Genomic DNA, 17,953 nt, shown 5'->3' on the forward strand with positions numbered 1-17,953 from the left:
AAGAATCATTTCTCATTTATTTACAGTGTTTTATGAAGAGTTAAAAAACCAAAAGTCAAAAATCACGACAAAATAATTTGATCAAGACAACAAAAAGATTCACAAGGATCATATGAGGTTGTTAAAAACACTTTAACACTTATCAACACATGTTTGTAGTGCATAGAGGATTAAAATAAGCAGTACTTGGCATCTTTGTATTTTAGATATTTAAGTGAGTTTATAAAGTTTATTTATAGTTTATTAATAAAATAAACCTGCGCTGTTAAAGTTTAGGCTGACTCATGGCTGAGAACATGAGATCAAAAGTGAACATGAGATCAAAAGTGAACATGAGATCAGAAGTGAACACAAAACCCAGTGAAAAAAAAGAAGTGGGAATTTTACCTCGGTTAGGAGAAAATAGAGTAGGATATCTTCTAAAATACACAGTAGATAAAAAGATTTAAACAGTGATAACAAGATGAAACACAGTGTCAGGAGGAAGATTAAACTGCAAGATGAAAACATTAAAAAGAAATAATGAATAATGCTACTGCTTCTACATTCACACTCATGCACACAAGTATAAAAACCTGCATCTATACACACACACACGCACACTCTGTCTCTCCCTTCACATGAGTGAGCATCTGCTGGGTGAGGTGCTCCAGCGCAGCCAGCTCAGCTTGTCTTCTCTGTATGGTGGGTAGCGCAGGCCGTTCAGTCTCTCTAAAGCCCAGCCTCGCAGCATGCACGAACGCCTGTGGCTGAACGCCTCGAAGCCCCAGTGGCCGTGATAACTGCCCGAACCGCTGGCACCTGGAGGAAGAGAACACTAGTCAATTCATCATACACAGAAAAGCAGAGCTCACATCTTACAGGCTCTTTGAAAATATACATCAGGCTGCTATATAATATTTGTTGGACTTTATTGTGGTATAGTGTCTTGAATCTCTTAGACCGTCATCTCAGCTGCTGAAACTTTCACTCTCAACATGTGTTACTGTATGTATTGTTATTTAAAGTATCATTGTGAGAATATTAAAATGCTGATGTTTTCATTTGTGCCTTTTGCAGCTTATTTTCAGAAAGTGAACATGAACACATCCAGCTATGCAGGCTTCCAATGCTGTATAAACAAAACCACAAACACGTCCACTGTTTGAATTTCCAGATTAATTCTGATCCAATTCCCATCCAAAATAACCAATACTGCTTTGTTGCCAATTCAAAATTCCCCATTTTTAACAGTAAACTTAAAGGCTCATATACTCCATCAGAACTGCTTGTGAAACAGTTACATTTGCTTCAGAAACCCCCTGCTGACCCCTTTTTGGACTCTTTCGGTTTTGAAACAACTAACTTGTCATTTTTCATGTGAGCGACCGAGCACAACGCTACAACTGTCTTCCAGTGTCTGCTCACATTTGTCCATGCTTCTGTCTGAAGCTGTTCTGTAGCTGTTTGTTTGTCACTTTGTTCATAGCTTGCTCTGCTGTTATTATGTTTTGCTCATGTCACTCTGATTTATATTTATTGTAACCGATGTGTCTTACAGTGTTTTAAAATCAGTTTCTTGATGTTAGGCTGCCAACTTAGACCAGGCCAAGGACAACAGATGAAAACTAGCCTTTGGGCTAATTCTGGCATATTTAAAGAAATGCTAATTAATATGAACTGTCCCTAACAAATACACTAATAGAATAAAATAAATAAAAATGATATAATATCCCACCTCTCTCTATGGTATAGCATAGATATCTTATATTCTAAACAATAATGACCTATTTTGATCATACCACCTCATTCTGATTGAGCATAAACTGAGGATCTTTTTTTAGATGCAGTCATTTCTCTGCTCTTCCACACCTACCTACACCTCCAAAGGGCAAGCTTGGCAGTGTCATGTGGATGATCCCATCATTAGAGCAGAATCCTCCACTGCTGGTGTTTTCCAGCACTTTTTTCACCACCTTTAACAAAAAGGAAGAACAATATGATAAGACTACATGTCTTAATCCCTCCAGCTGTGAGGTTGGAGGCTGCAGTGTTCTCACTTACAGAGGATTCATTAGAGAACACGTAGAGGGCCAGTGGCTTCTCTTGGCGGTTCATGAATTCGATGCTTTGCTCAACAGACTCAACAGCGATGATGGGCAGGATGGGGCCGAAAATCTCCTCCTTCATTAGGGCGTCGTCTTCGGCCACGTCCACCAACACTGTGGGAGCTGAGGAGAGGACAATGATAGAAGACATTACAGCCAGTATGACAAAAACTGGCTTCATTCCAGGTTAAGTCGATTGATTAGCACTCATTCTACTGCAACTTCCAAAAACTTAGAAAGCTTTCAGTTTCCATTTCAGCCTCTTTACACACCGACTCATGCTATAAAACATGAATTTTAGTGTTCTCTATGTAGCACCAAACACTTGTTATTGTGTTCAGTTAGAATCACCCTGCACAATCTTAACCCACCTATGTACTTGTCCTCCTCGTCGCTCTCTCCTCCCAGAACAATCTTCCCGCTGGACTTCTTGAGCAGTTCCATCAGACGAGTCCAGTGTCTCTGTGACACGATGCGGGACACGTCGGGACACTTCTGAGGCTCCTTGGTGTAGAATTCCTCCAGGACCTGACGCAGAGCGGGCAGAAGGGCGTCCCTGGTGGCCTCTGAACACAGCACGTAGTCCGGTGCCACGCAGCTCTGGCCGGCGTTGAAGAACTTGGCCCATGCCAGGCGGCGGGCGGCAGATGTCATGTCCAACCCTTTGTCTATGTAGCACGGACACTTGCCGCCCAGCTCCAACGTCACAGGGGTCAAGTGGACCGAGGCTGCCTGCAGGATGCTGCGCGCCACATTCTGAGAACCTGAAAGAGAGCTGAAGAGTTATCATCCAAAGTGGAAAGGATTTCTAATTGTACTACTTTGTATGCCTTACAACTTTTTCTACTACTTCTTAGGAGTTTGCTAATGTCACTTTATGTTTGCTGACATTAGAACTCTTCTCTACTTGTGTTATTGCTACACTACATTTTAACATGTCGCACAAACACAGCAATGTTTTTAAAATGTACTTGGAAATTAATATATTATTCCTTTTATACATTTTTCACTTGTGTCAACCTCTAAATCTGCTGATTTAACCTTTATTTAATCAGGGGAGTTTCTGTAAGTGCAATGCCTTGTTTTTCAGGAACATTAATCACATTCAGACGTTGAAGCTGCCCAATACAACCACAGTCTGCTCTGCTAGACACTGAGTAGCTCCAGAGAGGGAGGAAAGGCCTCTTCACGTTCTCCAACCAGTGACCCTCTGGTCTCTAAGCTTTAGGCCAAGTTGCTGACATTTTGGTCATGACACCTGTGCAAATGGCAGTATAGATACATATCTACATCTGTGATATGCAGCAATCTGTAGATCTTGGGAGGCTTTACCTGTGTAGAAGATGTGGTCAAAGCGATTCTGCAGCAGTGCCTTAGTCTCTTCTGCTCCACCGCTTACAACCGTATAACAGTCCTGTGAAATGAAGAGTCAGATTCAATGTACCAAGCTCTACGGTCTGATATAACAACTAGAGCTCAATGTTCTACACATTAGCGAATATGTTGCTTAATGAGGAAGTCCACTGAGATCATACACATTGCACAAGTCTTCTGCATTACATCATCATCTCTTCATGAAATGTTTTTAGCTACCTTACCTTCTTCAGAGTGGTTACACCATCCTCATCAAGGTACAGTAGCTAAAAACCTAAAGATCATGAGGTGGATGGATTCTGTTATATTGATTACATCGCTGGTTCAAGTTTACAGATCTTTGGACTGTAACTGACTATTAAAACACTTAGATTGTAGATTTTACGAGAATAATAAAACAGGGAAAAGAACCTTTCTTAAGCTGCTTTACCTGAGACAGATATTTGGGGATGAGCTCTGCCATCAGATTGTCTGTGGCTGCGCTGACCTCTGAAGGCTTAAGGACCACACAGTTTCCTAGTTGGAGACATCAACAACATCCAGTCAGTACAGACAGCAGTGATGATAGTAACATTTCAACATGTTTTTAAGGTGGTTTAATACTGATCTAACATGTAATATAAACAGCATTTACTATGACTGGTAGTTGTTAGGTTCTGAGGAAACAACCTGGCTGTGTTGAACTGGCTTTGAGAGACCACTGATTGAGAAACTGAGCTGAAATATTCTTGCATTAAATGTAGCTGTTTTTTCTGTTCTGTTTCTAAGAAAGTCTAATAATAGCACAAGATATCTGAAATGCTGTCAGCCCCTACCGGCTGCATGTAAAGTGAAGTGAAGAGTTTTTGGTGTGTTGTAATGCACTTAAAAGAACATACTGTGTTGGCAAGCTTTCAAGAAAGTGACATCTGACACTAGAGAAGCAGCTGCAGAACAACATTTATCATACTAGAAGCTCCCAGGTTCACATTCCATGACTTTCATGTTCACTTGTCGTTTATCTTCTAGGCTAGAGCAGGACAGCTGGTGAATGGAAACCCTTCAGTTCACCTCACTGGACCTCCCACTCACCAGTATGACTGATCTCTTTCTATTATATTCTATTATATTTGACATGAAGAAAAAAGAAATCTGCAAACTTAGTGGCACTTAAAGCGACAGTAATCCATATTTTTACATGAACAGTGACTGCTTGTATGTGGAAGGAGTCGCTCAGAGTGATGAACCCATGCAGAATTATGGAGTTTTACTGCACGTTCTAGCTCACTGCTTTGTTTTTATGGCCCGAAACATTACGGTTTTTATACAGTCTCAGGGCGCACTCACACTAGGCAATCGTACCGTGCCCATGCACGTTTCCCCCCTAAAACACAGATTATTTGGCTAGTGTGATTGCAAGTGTACCGTGCTTGAGTACGGTACACTTCCCTGGCACGGTACGGTTGGAAGAGGTGTGCTTGAGCACTTGGTTACGTATGCGCACTAGGGATTCATATTTCCCCCGAAAATAAGACATTTTAAATCCCGGGAAATCAACGATTTTTAAAAGGCAACACTAGCTGAGCCCTTGTCAGTTGATTGATTGTAACATAGAAAAATATTGAATAATGCAGCTTTCAGTAAATGTATATTCTAGTAATATGACTGTGAATGATACCTGCAGCAATGGCTCCAACCAAAGGTAAGAGAAGCAGCTGCAGGGGGTAGTTCCATGCCCCGATGATTAAAACCACTCCTAATGGTTCCCTCCGTATAAAACAGTCATCCAGCTTTGTAGCCTGAAATGGAAAGACATAAAAAAATATATTATACAAGCAATACAAGCTTTTTGTACATACATACACATAATACTGTAGCTGAAAATGAAACTTTGCTTGTTCCATCTCTTTAAATGCAAAGGTTTGCTTGCTTGTATTAAAGGGGTACTCCATCTAATTCTACACATTAGGTTTAGTTTACTCATCATGAGAAGTATTACTCAGCCTGTGGAGACAGTTGTATAATGTCTCCTGTGTCTCCAAATATAAAAAGATGATGTCATCATCAGTGTTACACAAGATCAGACTTAAAGCTTCTTTTTTTTTTAAAAACCTGAATTACAAACTTGAAGAGTGGGCCTCAAAGAAGTGTGGAGGTGGGAGGAGTGGGTCTATCAAGGTGCATTCAGGGAAATGCAGCAGCAGATGCAGCAGTTTTGGAGTCTGACTCATAGTTTGGATTTAAAGCCAGGATGTCTCAGCCTCTGTGATGGGCACATTTTGACCATTCTTGTTTTAAATGTGTCCTTCATTGGTCCCACAACTTCATGAAAAATCTGACCTCCAGTGTTCTAACTTCTCACCTTACTGCAGTGATGTACAATTATACTCCAGTGATGTTCACTCATTACTATTTTCTTTATGTTGTGTTTTATTTTATTGATGCTGCAGCACTTTGAGCTTCACTATGAATAAAACATGCATTCATGTTTTATCATTATTATTATTATTATTATAATTATGTTACCTTCAAAGCAGACTACTCAACACTGTACTGGACTTTTGAATCAAAAGTATCACAGCTAGATATATTGATGCCATGCTTTACCACAGGAAAAACAAATCTAATCATGTGACCACCTCAAATGAAGCAACAGAGCAAAGACAACACCCAGCAGTGATACACTTAATCTTGTAAATTGTAAACCTTTGACACCGAGCATAAATTAATCATTGTAAAACTTACCAGGTTCTTACTGGCGTACTCCGGCTGCATCCAGCTTCTGAGGTTATTGAGGGCATAGTGCAGCTCATTGGTCAAAATATGAACCTCGGACAGGACGGCCTCAAACTTTGGCTGTTGTTCAAGGACAGCAATAAGATAAGGAAGTAAGAGTTAACTGAAATGTGGCAGATAAACTTTTCTTTTTTTTTTTTTTACTGTGCCTGAAACACTCCGATTTGATCTTGCAGTGGGGGAAATGTGTGCATGCATCCAACTGTGTCTGTTTACCTCAAATATACAAAATAAATAGTTGATTATGAAAGTACTATTAATATTTTGGATTTTGTTGTGTAACTATGTGCTGAGGAAGTAGTGTGTATACTGTCTCTGTATGACAGGTGAGCACAGTGTTGTACCTTGGCGAGATCTTTGTGCAGCGCCTTTACAATCTGCTCCTCGTTCTCTTTGACCAGGGACATGAGATTGGTCAGCTGCGTTCGCCGGAACTGCTCTGGTACCGTGACGCCTGAACGAAACACCGTCCGCAACCTGTCGACCACCTGGCTGTAGGTGTCCATCCTTTCACCTGGGACACACACACACACACAGAGAAAGACACATTTGAGAATCTGAAACAACACATGCTCATTTTTACTCAACAAACCCCACCACCATTTATTGGTAAAAACAATTTAAGCTTTACTTTGCATTAGTTGATTAATCAATTAAATGTATTGTTGCATATATTTTGTGTGCACATTAAGACTTTCCCCATTGTAAACTCTGGTGAATAACTTGTTGCACAAGTCTTTGCAGCTCTGTGGAAATGAGGTGAACTTTATGAACCAAAAAGTCTGTTTATAATGTCAGTGTGATGACACAATACTTTACTATATACTACTTTGTGTAACCACAGTGTCACAGTGGAGGCTACATGTTAGTACAAGCAGCCTGCTGATGCGACATTCAAAAATGTATGTAGGTAGGTTCAAATGACTCAGCGAAAACGACGCAGTACTCATTTGGGTGATACTTTTTTTTTTTTTTTTAAGTATTATGAAGCTGATAATTACAAAATGACCGACTTACCTGGGAAGACGCAGACAGTTAGATAACAATAATAGAAGGAAGCAACGTGCAAGTGTTTTCTACGCCACTGTTAATTCACTGTGAAGTAACTGTTTAACCACTAATAACACACACAGACACGGTGCTGAGACCCAGCACACACCGGGACATTTCACAGCGTAGACATAACATGAGTGAAATAGCTGTATGCCGAATTAACCGGAAGAGCCTAATGTTTTATATAAAGGCTTTAAACGTAAGACTGCTGCGACGGAATTTGTGTTAAGAAGCAGGGAAGTGCAGAGTATGAGATTTCCAATGGCATCAAACGCACCGTCAGGCAGCGCGTGCAGGGTAAACGGCGGCAAACACCTGTGTTTTAGTCACGACTGAACTACCTAGCAAAACCTTTAATATTCATAAAAACAACCGTGCCGTTATAGTTCTGTTTAAATAAATGCATGGAGAGTCAAACACAAGGCGTGTGTGTAATGTTACCACAATGTCACCTTCAGTTTACCTGAGTGTTTAATTGGAAAACAAATCGCAAGTTAATCGACTTAATCGACAAATCACATTTCACTTTCTACCTCCACCTCTCACGCCGTGATATTCCTCCGTGAGGACTATTTGCAGACACAATATTGTAAGTGTAAGAAGAAGAAAAAAATAAACTGCAGTATTTACCTGTTGTGTCTCACAAACTGTCAGCAGCAACCACCACCCCCGTACCCAAAAATGCAGAATAGAGGAATTGCGTTAGTGTTTCCGGGTGCCGTCAGTTATCCGACTACCGGTTCACTCTGGAAGTCAAGTTTGGAAAAGGGAGGAGGAGGGGAGGGGTTTGGTATATCTTGAAAAACTAGCCTTGAAACTTGTCAGGCAAGACAGCCGTGATCATGCATGTCCAGTTTGTATCTCCGTACATATGAAAAGATTTAATCGCCCCGGAGCAAAGGTTTTATAGTCAGGTTTACATGTTTCACACTGATAAGACAACTGGATTGCCTCTAGGCTTTGCTCCGGGCATCGAACCTGCAACCCTCTGGTCACAAACTGGTTTCCCTTAGCGTTAGAACATTAGACACACCTGTATGAAACGATCAGGTGTACTGGTCTTTCTCTTTCCATGTCTTTCAGATATACAGAATCTGAGCCTGAGACCAAATTAAACTCATTAATGTTATGTACAGTCAGTTTAGTTTGGGTCGGAGTGGGATTAATGGCTTAAAGAACAGGTTCACCATTTTTCCCCAAGTCTGCCTTAAACAAGCCAGGTGCCTATTTTAACACTGGCACATTGTTCATGCTGTAATCATTCCTACTGTTCACACTGACCATTAGAAGATCCCTTCACAATGCACTAACTATGGAAGTGATGGAGGACTAAAACCACAGTCATCCTTTGTAAAAACATGTTAAAAAGTTTATCTGAACGTAATATGTGGCTTCATCAGTCTGAGTTAGTCATATCAAGTGATATCTGACACATTTACAGTCTTTTTAGCATCAAATTCCCTCTGTGTTTCCCTGTTGAGCTGTGGTGGAAGTATAGTAACAAAAAGACTTTGCCACTAAAAACACTAACTTTGAAACATAGAAGATGAAGATTTGACTCATTTGGACTGAAGCTTCATATTAGCTTAATTTTTACACAGGAGGAGGACTGTGGATTTAGTCTGCCATCACTTTCATTGTTGGTGCATTATGAAGGAATCTCGTAATGGTCAGTATGAACAGGAGGAATGATTACATCAAGAAATACAGGTTTCAATGTTAAAATGGGCACCTAAGATAATGGTTTTAAGACAAACTTGAAAAACTGTAACTTGTTCTTTAGCAGATTAACCATAGACTATACAAACAGGAATCCTGGCAAACAGACTTGTTGGACCAATGAAAATATAAAAAGGCTTATCAATAATACAGTGTCAGTTTGGCTTTTGACAGCCATGTTTTTCATGTTTACATATGATTACATGAAAATGTGGTTATAGCTTTTGCAGAGGCTTTGCAGAGGTTCTTGTTCTTCCTTTGCAGAAGTTTCAGGTGAACTGACAGCTTTAAACACAACTCGTCCTGCTAATATTCATGCATCACGAAATCACACCTGAAAAAAGAAAAATCGGCATCGATATAAAAACTTTATTCTCACAATATCAAAATTGACAGACCTACAGAGATTTGTAGATTAAAAGGAATTAAGAGGAAAAAAAACCAATGGTGAATATAGTGACTCCGTTTGGCCAGTCATTAACATCTCCGGGATTTATTTGTGATGGTGCTGAGCGGCAGCACCCGCTATGTTAAATATAGTGTCACACAAAAACAGATGACCATGGAACAGAAACAGAAGAGCGAGAAGGGAGAGGTCAGTTTGCATGTAAATCCTGGCAGCAACAGTTATACAAAAATAAAAAGAAAGAAAAAGAAAAAACAACGTATGCATCAAAGGAATTCCATACATCAGAAATTGTGAAACTTCCTACATCAGCATATTTCTTAAGAAAAAAAAGAAAAGAAAATAAAAAAGGATCTAACTCCTTCCAAATTCTCCTAAAACTAAATGACAATGTTCGTCTTGAAAAAAACTACAATGGAGATGGAGGTGAAGTCAAGGAAGGGAGAGTTGTATCTACAGAGAGATAGAGAGAGGAGAGAGAAAGAAAGAGAAATGGAAGGAGAGTGGAGGAGGAGAAAGAAACTCATGGTGACAACAGTCATGGACCCAGTATCCGCCTCTCGCCCCCTCTTTAACCTTTCACAGTGACTTCTCTGTCAGGCTCGGGCAGTGCGGCAAAAAATTCCAGCTCTTCAAAAGCCGAGGCTCCGTGTTGTTTTTATGTTTTTGTTGTTTTTTTATTGTTGGCAGGTTTTCTGTCAAACTGCTCTGAGTTCAGACTGACAAAACCGTCCCAGCGGCGTGTGGTGGGTAAGTTGTTGTTGGTAGTGGTGGTGGGTGGAGGGTGCAGCTGGCGTGAAATGGTACCGGAGATCTTGACGCATCGTCATGGCTGGTCTGCTCGAAGGCTTTTTTCACAGGAAATAGTCGGCTACTGGCTTCTTGGAGGGGATGCCTCTGGTCTCCTGCGGCGCCGCCTCGAAGATGATGAACTCCCGCTGTAGATGTTCGTCCAGCTCCAAGATGGCCGCCACATTGCCGCATCTGTATTTAAATCAAACCCCAAAAAAAGTGAGGGACATGCAGATATTTGCAGGACTCTGAAAACCAAGTTGTTAATTAGGTTTAAAAATGTTGAACCAATTTTATTTTAGAGCTGCAATAATTTGGGGTGAGGGTTGCCCATATTTGACAGACAGGATGTGGAATGCACTTTAACTACCAGGCCATCTCAATCTGCAACTATTCTGATAGAATTAGAGATAATTGAATAATAGTTTCAGTATTTTTTTTTAAAGCAAACATACCAAATATCTGCTTCCAGATTGTGGAATGTGTGTTAATTTGTTGCTTTTCTAGGTCATATATAACAGTGACAGGTTTTGGACTGTTAGACAAGTAAATTAAAAAGTCGTCACTGTGGCCTCTAAGAAATGTGAATGCCGTTCTTCACAGCTGTGAAGGATACAATGAGCGACAACATAAACTCATCAGACATACTACATGTAGGCATTGCTTTTTAAAGTGTTGGTGTAACTTAACCCTCTCCTCTGCTCAAAGCTAAAACAAGCTGTCTGTATGGAGCTTTAGCTTAGTTTGACACATCTTCAAATTCAGCAAATTCTTGTAAATGTAGCCACAGAACGAGAGGGCAGCAGATTGGACAGACACAGGTCAGGATGAATGACTGATGTCTGTGTTCTTCATTCTTCTTAAACTTCACTCAGTACTTTAATGTCAGAAATATTATTTATGTTCTTACCATTTTAGATTAGTTTACAGTTTACAGATACTATTGAGTCGCTTTGCTGATGCTGCTCTAGAAAGAATATTTAGTTATATTTAAAACATAAATCAATTCTAATGCTGCTCTGAATTTATCCTTTTATTTGACATTTGTTTAAAGCATTTCTTTAGTAATGGAATAAGAGAATGATAAGAGAAATGATAAAGAACACATAAGAGTAACAATACTGATAAAATGTTAACTATGCCAATCCCTGATTACACCACCTCTTCATAGCAGATAACAGCTGCTGACTGAAACACTTCTTGATATGACTTCACTCTGGAGCATTATGATGTCTATAATTGTGACTGCGGTTCTTCAAAGTCCTTTCCTGTAGTATCGTTCACTTCCTGTTGACATCATGTGGAGTTTTGTCTGCCTACCTGTAGCAGTAGTTGGGTGCTGACCACACAGTGAGCACGGTCTCATTGAAGTGCCACTTGTAGCCCTCCATGACCAGCTGGTGAGCTCGGCAGATCATGTGGATGTCGTTGGCTGCGTTGAACTGGGCCACCACGTCGCTCCCGAACAAATAGCCGGCGCCCCTGGGACTCACCCCCCAGCCCGTAGTGTCTGAGAGCGGGGAGAGAACGTCACTCGGGTCAATATGCAGGCATGATATTGAGTCTAATAAGCACGAGTGTAAAGAAAGTGTTCAAAAGGCTCGAGAGGGAGTCTGTATACCTTCAGGGTCCGACCACAGGAGGTCACACATGGGTCCGTCGTGGGGCACTTCCTGTTTTCTGTCGATGGTCCGGATCTGGTCCAGTGTCTGGATGGAGGGAGACAAACCCCCGTGCACACAGAAAATCTGGAAGACACAGAGAGAGGAACACATCAACCCAACTGAAGGAGCTGATATAACAGACACTGAGAAGTTAGTCAAGTCGTGCGTCTCACCTTGCCGTCAATAATAGCAGAGAGGGACAGGTAGTCGAAGATCTCGGTGCAGTATCGCCACACAGTGACCGAGCCGTACTTGCGGAGGCACTCGTCGTAGAAGCCGTACACCTGGGTGATTTGCCGGGACTCGTGGTTTCCCCGGATCAAGGTTATCCTGTCTGGGTAACGCACCTGAGGGAGAAGAGCACAGGCAACAAGATGAGGACACGGTGGGGGTTTCACAAACCTGGATGTCAAGTCTCTTGATAGCCCCAAAGTTAATAAGCCGAGAATTGAAAGGTAACACCCAGGTAACCAACTTCACCTGTTATTCAAGATGTTTTCTGTCACTCCAGCTAAAATAGTATAGTGTCAAATAACTTGACTGAGAGGCTCCATTACAGGACAAAATATACATAAAAAGACAACATATAAAAAGCAATAAAAAAATCTATATATATGTATAACCAGTTTATTTAAACCTTATAGAACAGGGGTGTCAAACTCTTTTTAGTTCAAGGGCAACAGACATCCCAATTTGACCCAAAGTGGGCCAGACCAGTAAAACTACTGTATACTACTACTACCTATAATTATAATTTATCCAGTGGACCGGACTGGACCAATTGACAGGCCGGTTCTAGCCCTTGGGCCATATGTTTGACTCCTCTGCTATAGAAAGTTATTATACAAACTGTGGTTACTGCACAAGAAGGTTGTTTATACAATCATTGGCCAGAAATATGTGGCAAAAGTTGACTGTGAGCGTTGAATTCAAAAACATGTGGTAGAGATGAAAGGTGCACATCTGTCTCCGCTTTTATACTGAAATTAATCCAGACTTTGATTGTGCTCTCCTCTGATCTTTCTTCTAAAAACACGTGTTCATCTCTGTAAAAACACAAGTGATTTGTATTTTTCTTCTTGGTTCCAGTACAGACGGTTGTTATACCTGGTTGTATTGCTAGGTGTAATTCGCTGACCTGTGTGCTTGCTATTTTTTTTTAAAAAGGCATGTGTGACCTTTCTCTGTCATTAGCCATGTAAAGGCAAACAGAAAGTCTCTGTGTACCTTAAGAGCTAGCAGAAGAAGGAAAGTCTCCACACTGTAGAAGCCTCTGTCCACAAAGTCGCCCATAAACAGATAATTTGTCTCCGGGACGTCTCCGCCAACCTGTAACATGCAAAGATTAGAAAAACAAATGAGTTCAACAGTTATAAGCTGCGTGTTTTATGTAAATAACACATCAGCATCATAAATAACACCATCAGTTTACCAAGAGTGCTGCTCCCAATACAACAGTCCATCTAACAACTAGGGCTGCGAGACCCATAGAGTTACATAAAATGCGAGCTTCATCCTTAATTATTCGTCTACTTAACTATTGTATCTGATTAACTAGTATTAGTCACTTTCTATGCTATCTAACTCCAGCATCATTTTGTCATAGTGAAGGAAGTTATGATATTTTAAACACAATAATCATGAGAAAAAATAATAGAAAATGTAGGTTAGACTAAAATCAACAGAATAATCATTTAAGACTTGTATAACATATGGAAAATTCATCATATTACAAATGGATGATAGATGGAGGAAGTCTGTAGTGAGGGAGGAAATACTAACTTACTCTGAAAAGCTCTTTCAAGTCATAGAACTGACCGTGTATATCACCGCACACCTGTGAAGAGGAACAGAAAAGTTGTTATTGTCTCATTTATTTCATTTTTAGTCCAATTCTGGGAAAATAAAATAATTTTAAAAAACAGAAGTTATAAAGTGTTGCTTACTGTGACCGGAGAGTCTACTCTCTGGACGTTGCTTTCTTCAACCAAAATCTCTCTGAAAATACAAACACATAAATATATGAGTTGAGATACAACAGAAGCATGTGTGATTAAGTGTTGATGTATTTGAAAAACTAATGTCAGTGTTTAAACCTGAGCAGCGTGTTCATTACTCAGTCATTTTCTATGAATGTTTTGATACTTTGAATGATTTAACCATTGTAGCTGACACAAAATCAAGCTAGAAAATGACATTTTTACAGCAACCTTGGGGGTGCATTTCTACACTAAGATGTAGGGTGTCAGTTAGGCTCCTCCACTAATCAATGATGACAAAAAGTTTGGGATAGTGTTATTTAGCCTTATAAACAACCTAAAGCAAATCCATTTTTACCAGTAACTGTTTAAGTAGTTTTGTCACAACAGCCGCAAAAAATAATCAAAACACGGCTTAAATCCACTTAAAACCAGTGGACAGATTTAAAGCAATACCTGCTACACAGAGCTGCTGGCAATATGGTCAAAAAATCTTTGGGTTGATTCATGATTGTAATTAAATTTTCTTAGTTGCATATTGTAATAATTTTATTTTAAAATTAAGATATTTAACAATTCTTCAAAAAACCAAAATAAAGTTACTTTAAGTACTTCCACATTATAAACTCTACTCTCTTCTAAAACTCATTTCTAATGTGATACTTGTAAAATACTTGACTTACAAAGGCTACATCCACACTAGTTCACATCTGTCCATTTAAACTAGCGCACCTGAAAAAGCTCATCATATGACCGTTCACGTACACTGGCCACATGTGTGACAGTGTAAACAGGAAGTTTATTGTCTGCTGTGTGGTTAGTTGTTTATTTGCAGAAACATTTCAGAGGAAGAACAGCAGTGTCGTAAAGTAAGACCACAGGTCTTACACAGTTGTTGTTTTTTGCTTAAACTGATGACGAGGTGGAACTGTTACTTTAAATAACACTGGTGTAAGTTTTGAGTGATAAGACCTGATCAGGAAGCGAGTGTGGATGTCTGTGTCATTGTTTTTCAAAATGCTTTAGAGACTAAAACGCTATCCCAGAGTTTTCAAACTAAAATGGGGTCAGCTTTTTTTTCCTAAAGTCTGTTTTAGGTGTTTGAAAACCCCAGAGTAATGTTAATGTAGCAACAGTTAAATAACACATTTTTTAAAAAGACCAGCTTTTCCTTTATGTTTATTATCATTCTATGCCTGGATATTCTGTATATAGACTGTAATATTTTGTACATGCACTGCTGAACAACATTTGTCAACATCCTGTTTGTGACCCCAGCTACAGGAAAACCATCAACCACCAAAGAACTAGCTGGCCTTCAAAATGTCTACGTGATATAACTCTGTGCTTTTCAACTTGTTTTGAATGTACTTTTTTCCGAATAACCAGTGAACGCAACACTAACATCTGTTGCTGGTGTGTGTATTTACCTGGCTTTGGCACACAGTGCTTTGACTTCGTTTTCTTTAATGAGCTCACAGCGTCTGAGCTGCTCTATCTGTCGGTCCAGATCACTGATGTCCCCCATTGTCACACACATAGGGAGAGCCGCTCACACACTATATGGTCACACGCTCCTCTTCTCTCACACCGTGCTCACAGAAACTACAGACACACTCTCTCTCTCTCGCTGTTTTTTCGCTCTTCCCCCTGGGCAAGGGAGCAGACAGTCACAACACGCTCCCTTTCCACAGAAATACACAGGTCCTGTTGAGCTGCTGCCCGTCAGGCTGTTCTGAAGGTTTTCAGGGTAAGACTCTGTGAAGGGAAAAAAATATGAAGTTAACATCCCTCCTTACTCAATTTTTTTTGTTCTTGTTCCTTCAGTTGGATGTTTGAGCTTCTCTGTGCAGAATGATGTAAGTACAATTTCTTTTCACATCCATCTGCTGCTGGAAAGCTTCTCCGTGCTAATTAAATATCTCATTTTACAGGGGGCGGGCCCTAAAATCATGATTTGTGACATCACAAATAGTTTAACAGCCAATCCTGGTCCAGTATACAACTTGCACAAGTGTGTTATGGAAACTTGAAGCCTGCAGTTTACATACACTGAGAATGGAAACTACATATAAGTGGTAGACATTTTACAACAAAAAAACATCTGAAATAAAATGTGTTGACATATTTATAGATAATGGAATATAAATGAGGACGGACTAGATGTCATTTTAAGGATTTTATCAACATAACTGAACATTTATACTTGTGGAAAAAACACTTTAATTATTAGTCAAAGTAGGATATTTTTCTATACATCTTTGAACACTACTTGAAGGTATCTTTAAATAATTTGACATGGAATAAGAAGCAAAACAAAGCAACAAATATCCAAATTAGCGGATGAACATATTTGCTGCGTGCTCACCGGTAAGCACCTTTACCTCAACGGGTTCCTATTTAAATGCTTATTTAACAGCTATGCCGAGGTTGTTTATTTATTTATTACTCACATAAAATACAAATGAACATATACGAGGGAAAACTGGCGTTATTGGTCCGGCAGTGTGAGGCCTAATGGGCGTAGCTAAACAGTGAGCTAGCCATTAGCGCGTTAGCTTACAACGACACCGAACAACTCCTTCTTCGATAACTTTAGCCGACCATTTAGTGTCTGGAAACGTATCATAAGAGGTTCATGCTAATGTTTTCCAACCGGTGAAGAATAATTACACATTCACACTATTCAAAAGAGCTGGAAAAATAACGCACTACGTTACGAAATGGTGGATGTTAGTCGGCTAACTAGCTAACTGCGACTGTCGGCGTCAACATTAGTTAACTCCTGTCGGTTCATTCGGTGAGAAAACAATTCACATAGTGAGACTTGGTCGACAGAGCGGGGTTGAAAGTGTTTACCGTGGGGTGAGTAGCAGCAGAACTTTGGGAATGGTGTGCTCGGTCGTTCACCGGCCCCTCTTCTTCTTCTTCCCCCGGTGTCGTCGTTGCCGGTTCACTCCAGCCGAGCTGAACAACCAACTGCTTGCCTGTGACTTCCGGTGCGGTCAGCGCTGCTTTCAGTCAGTCAGTCAGTACGGGAAATGTAGTTCTCAGTGAACTACAGACTCAAAACAATGGGTGCAATGAGATACAGGGAAGCATACTACAAAGAAGAATACTGTGAAGCAAATCATAATAATAATAAGAATAAGAGTACAAATAAGATTTTTTTTTAAATCGATATAAAGGACAGGACATTATAAGATATGTAAATATGTACTAATGCATAAATAATCAGGATATATAGATACAATACAAAACACAATAGATACAAGATATAGTGGGTGAATTAGAGCAATGTGTGACAGTTTCTGCGATTCTCACTTCAGCAATATATTTCCATTTGAAACCAATACATTAGCCTTTACATTAGTAAAACCAGCTGTCCCACATTTCAAACCATATTCTAAAGTGGGGCAATGAAAAATTGAATGAAATAAAAAAAAAATATGAAACATGTTTTCACCATCTAACAGTTTATTTGAATATATAATAAACACAATCTGGTAGCAATTAGTAACATTGCTTCATTTATGATACATTTTTATCTTTTAGATCAAACTACTCAAAATCCTTTGTCACTGACCTTTGACTGGACTTCACAGCAAGTACTTCCTTTTGGAAAATTGCCCTGCCCCAATCTATGACATCCCATGTTTTATTTCAGTTTAGCCCTGAATTAATTTGACAGCAGTCCCTAATCATTAGCATATGGTTGAAAGAGAAATAAATGCATTTGAGCTCAGGTGTCCCACATTTGGCAGTGTCCCACTTTACACTCATTCCCCCTTCCTTCAGGTCAGACAGTCCTTCAGAAAAAATAGATAAGTGGGGGTCAAGGTACATTCAGTGAGTGTTTAGTGCCATGGTAAATGTAGTTTGGTTGCTGCTAGACAAAAGCTGACTGAGCAGCAAGGCTTTAAAAAATAAAGCCAGATGAAAACCTATGTAAGCCCAAATAGAAAAAGGAAAGTGTTAAGAAGGCGAACAAGTGTGTATTTCCATAAGCTGTATACCATCACACCTATTGGCTAGAAGAAAAAACAAAACAAAACCCACATTACTCATTTGGTGCCCTAGGGGACCGTCTATGTAGTTTATGGC

At 39.8% G+C, this 17,953-nt stretch overlaps 2 protein-coding genes across 2 annotated transcripts; both read right to left on the minus strand.

Annotated features, from left to right (window-relative positions):
* On the minus strand, positions 1–7,981 carry aldh3b1 (aldehyde dehydrogenase 3 family, member B1). The gene is made up of 10 exons (XM_062439101.1): positions 7,920–7,981; positions 6,581–6,750; positions 6,186–6,296; positions 5,119–5,239; positions 3,892–3,977; positions 3,420–3,501; positions 2,459–2,851; positions 2,044–2,210; positions 1,856–1,955; positions 1–801 (listed from the first exon to the last, which is right to left on the minus strand). The coding sequence occupies exons 2-10, from the start codon at positions 6,740–6,742 to the stop codon at positions 617–619; spliced, it is 1,407 nt and encodes a 468-aa protein (XP_062295085.1). The 5' UTR covers positions 6,743–6,750; positions 7,920–7,981; the 3' UTR covers positions 1–616.
* Positions 7,982–9,363: 1,382 nt separating this feature from the next.
* On the minus strand, positions 9,364–16,816 carry LOC133999792 (serine/threonine-protein phosphatase 4 catalytic subunit B). Its single transcript, XM_062439107.1, has 9 exons — positions 16,709–16,816; positions 15,280–15,607; positions 13,817–13,868; positions 13,657–13,707; positions 13,098–13,199; positions 12,044–12,217; positions 11,828–11,954; positions 11,527–11,716; positions 9,364–10,398 (listed from the first exon to the last, which is right to left on the minus strand). Exons 2-9 carry the CDS (start codon positions 15,387–15,389, stop codon positions 10,269–10,271), a joined length of 936 nt encoding a protein of 311 aa, XP_062295091.1. The 5' UTR covers positions 15,390–15,607; positions 16,709–16,816; the 3' UTR covers positions 9,364–10,268.
* Between the last annotated feature and the right edge of the window lie 1,137 nt (positions 16,817–17,953).

Source organism: Scomber scombrus, chromosome 18 (genome assembly GCF_963691925.1).
Source record: "Scomber scombrus chromosome 18, fScoSco1.1, whole genome shotgun sequence".
NCBI lineage: Eukaryota > Metazoa > Chordata > Actinopteri > Scombriformes > Scombridae > Scomber > Scomber scombrus.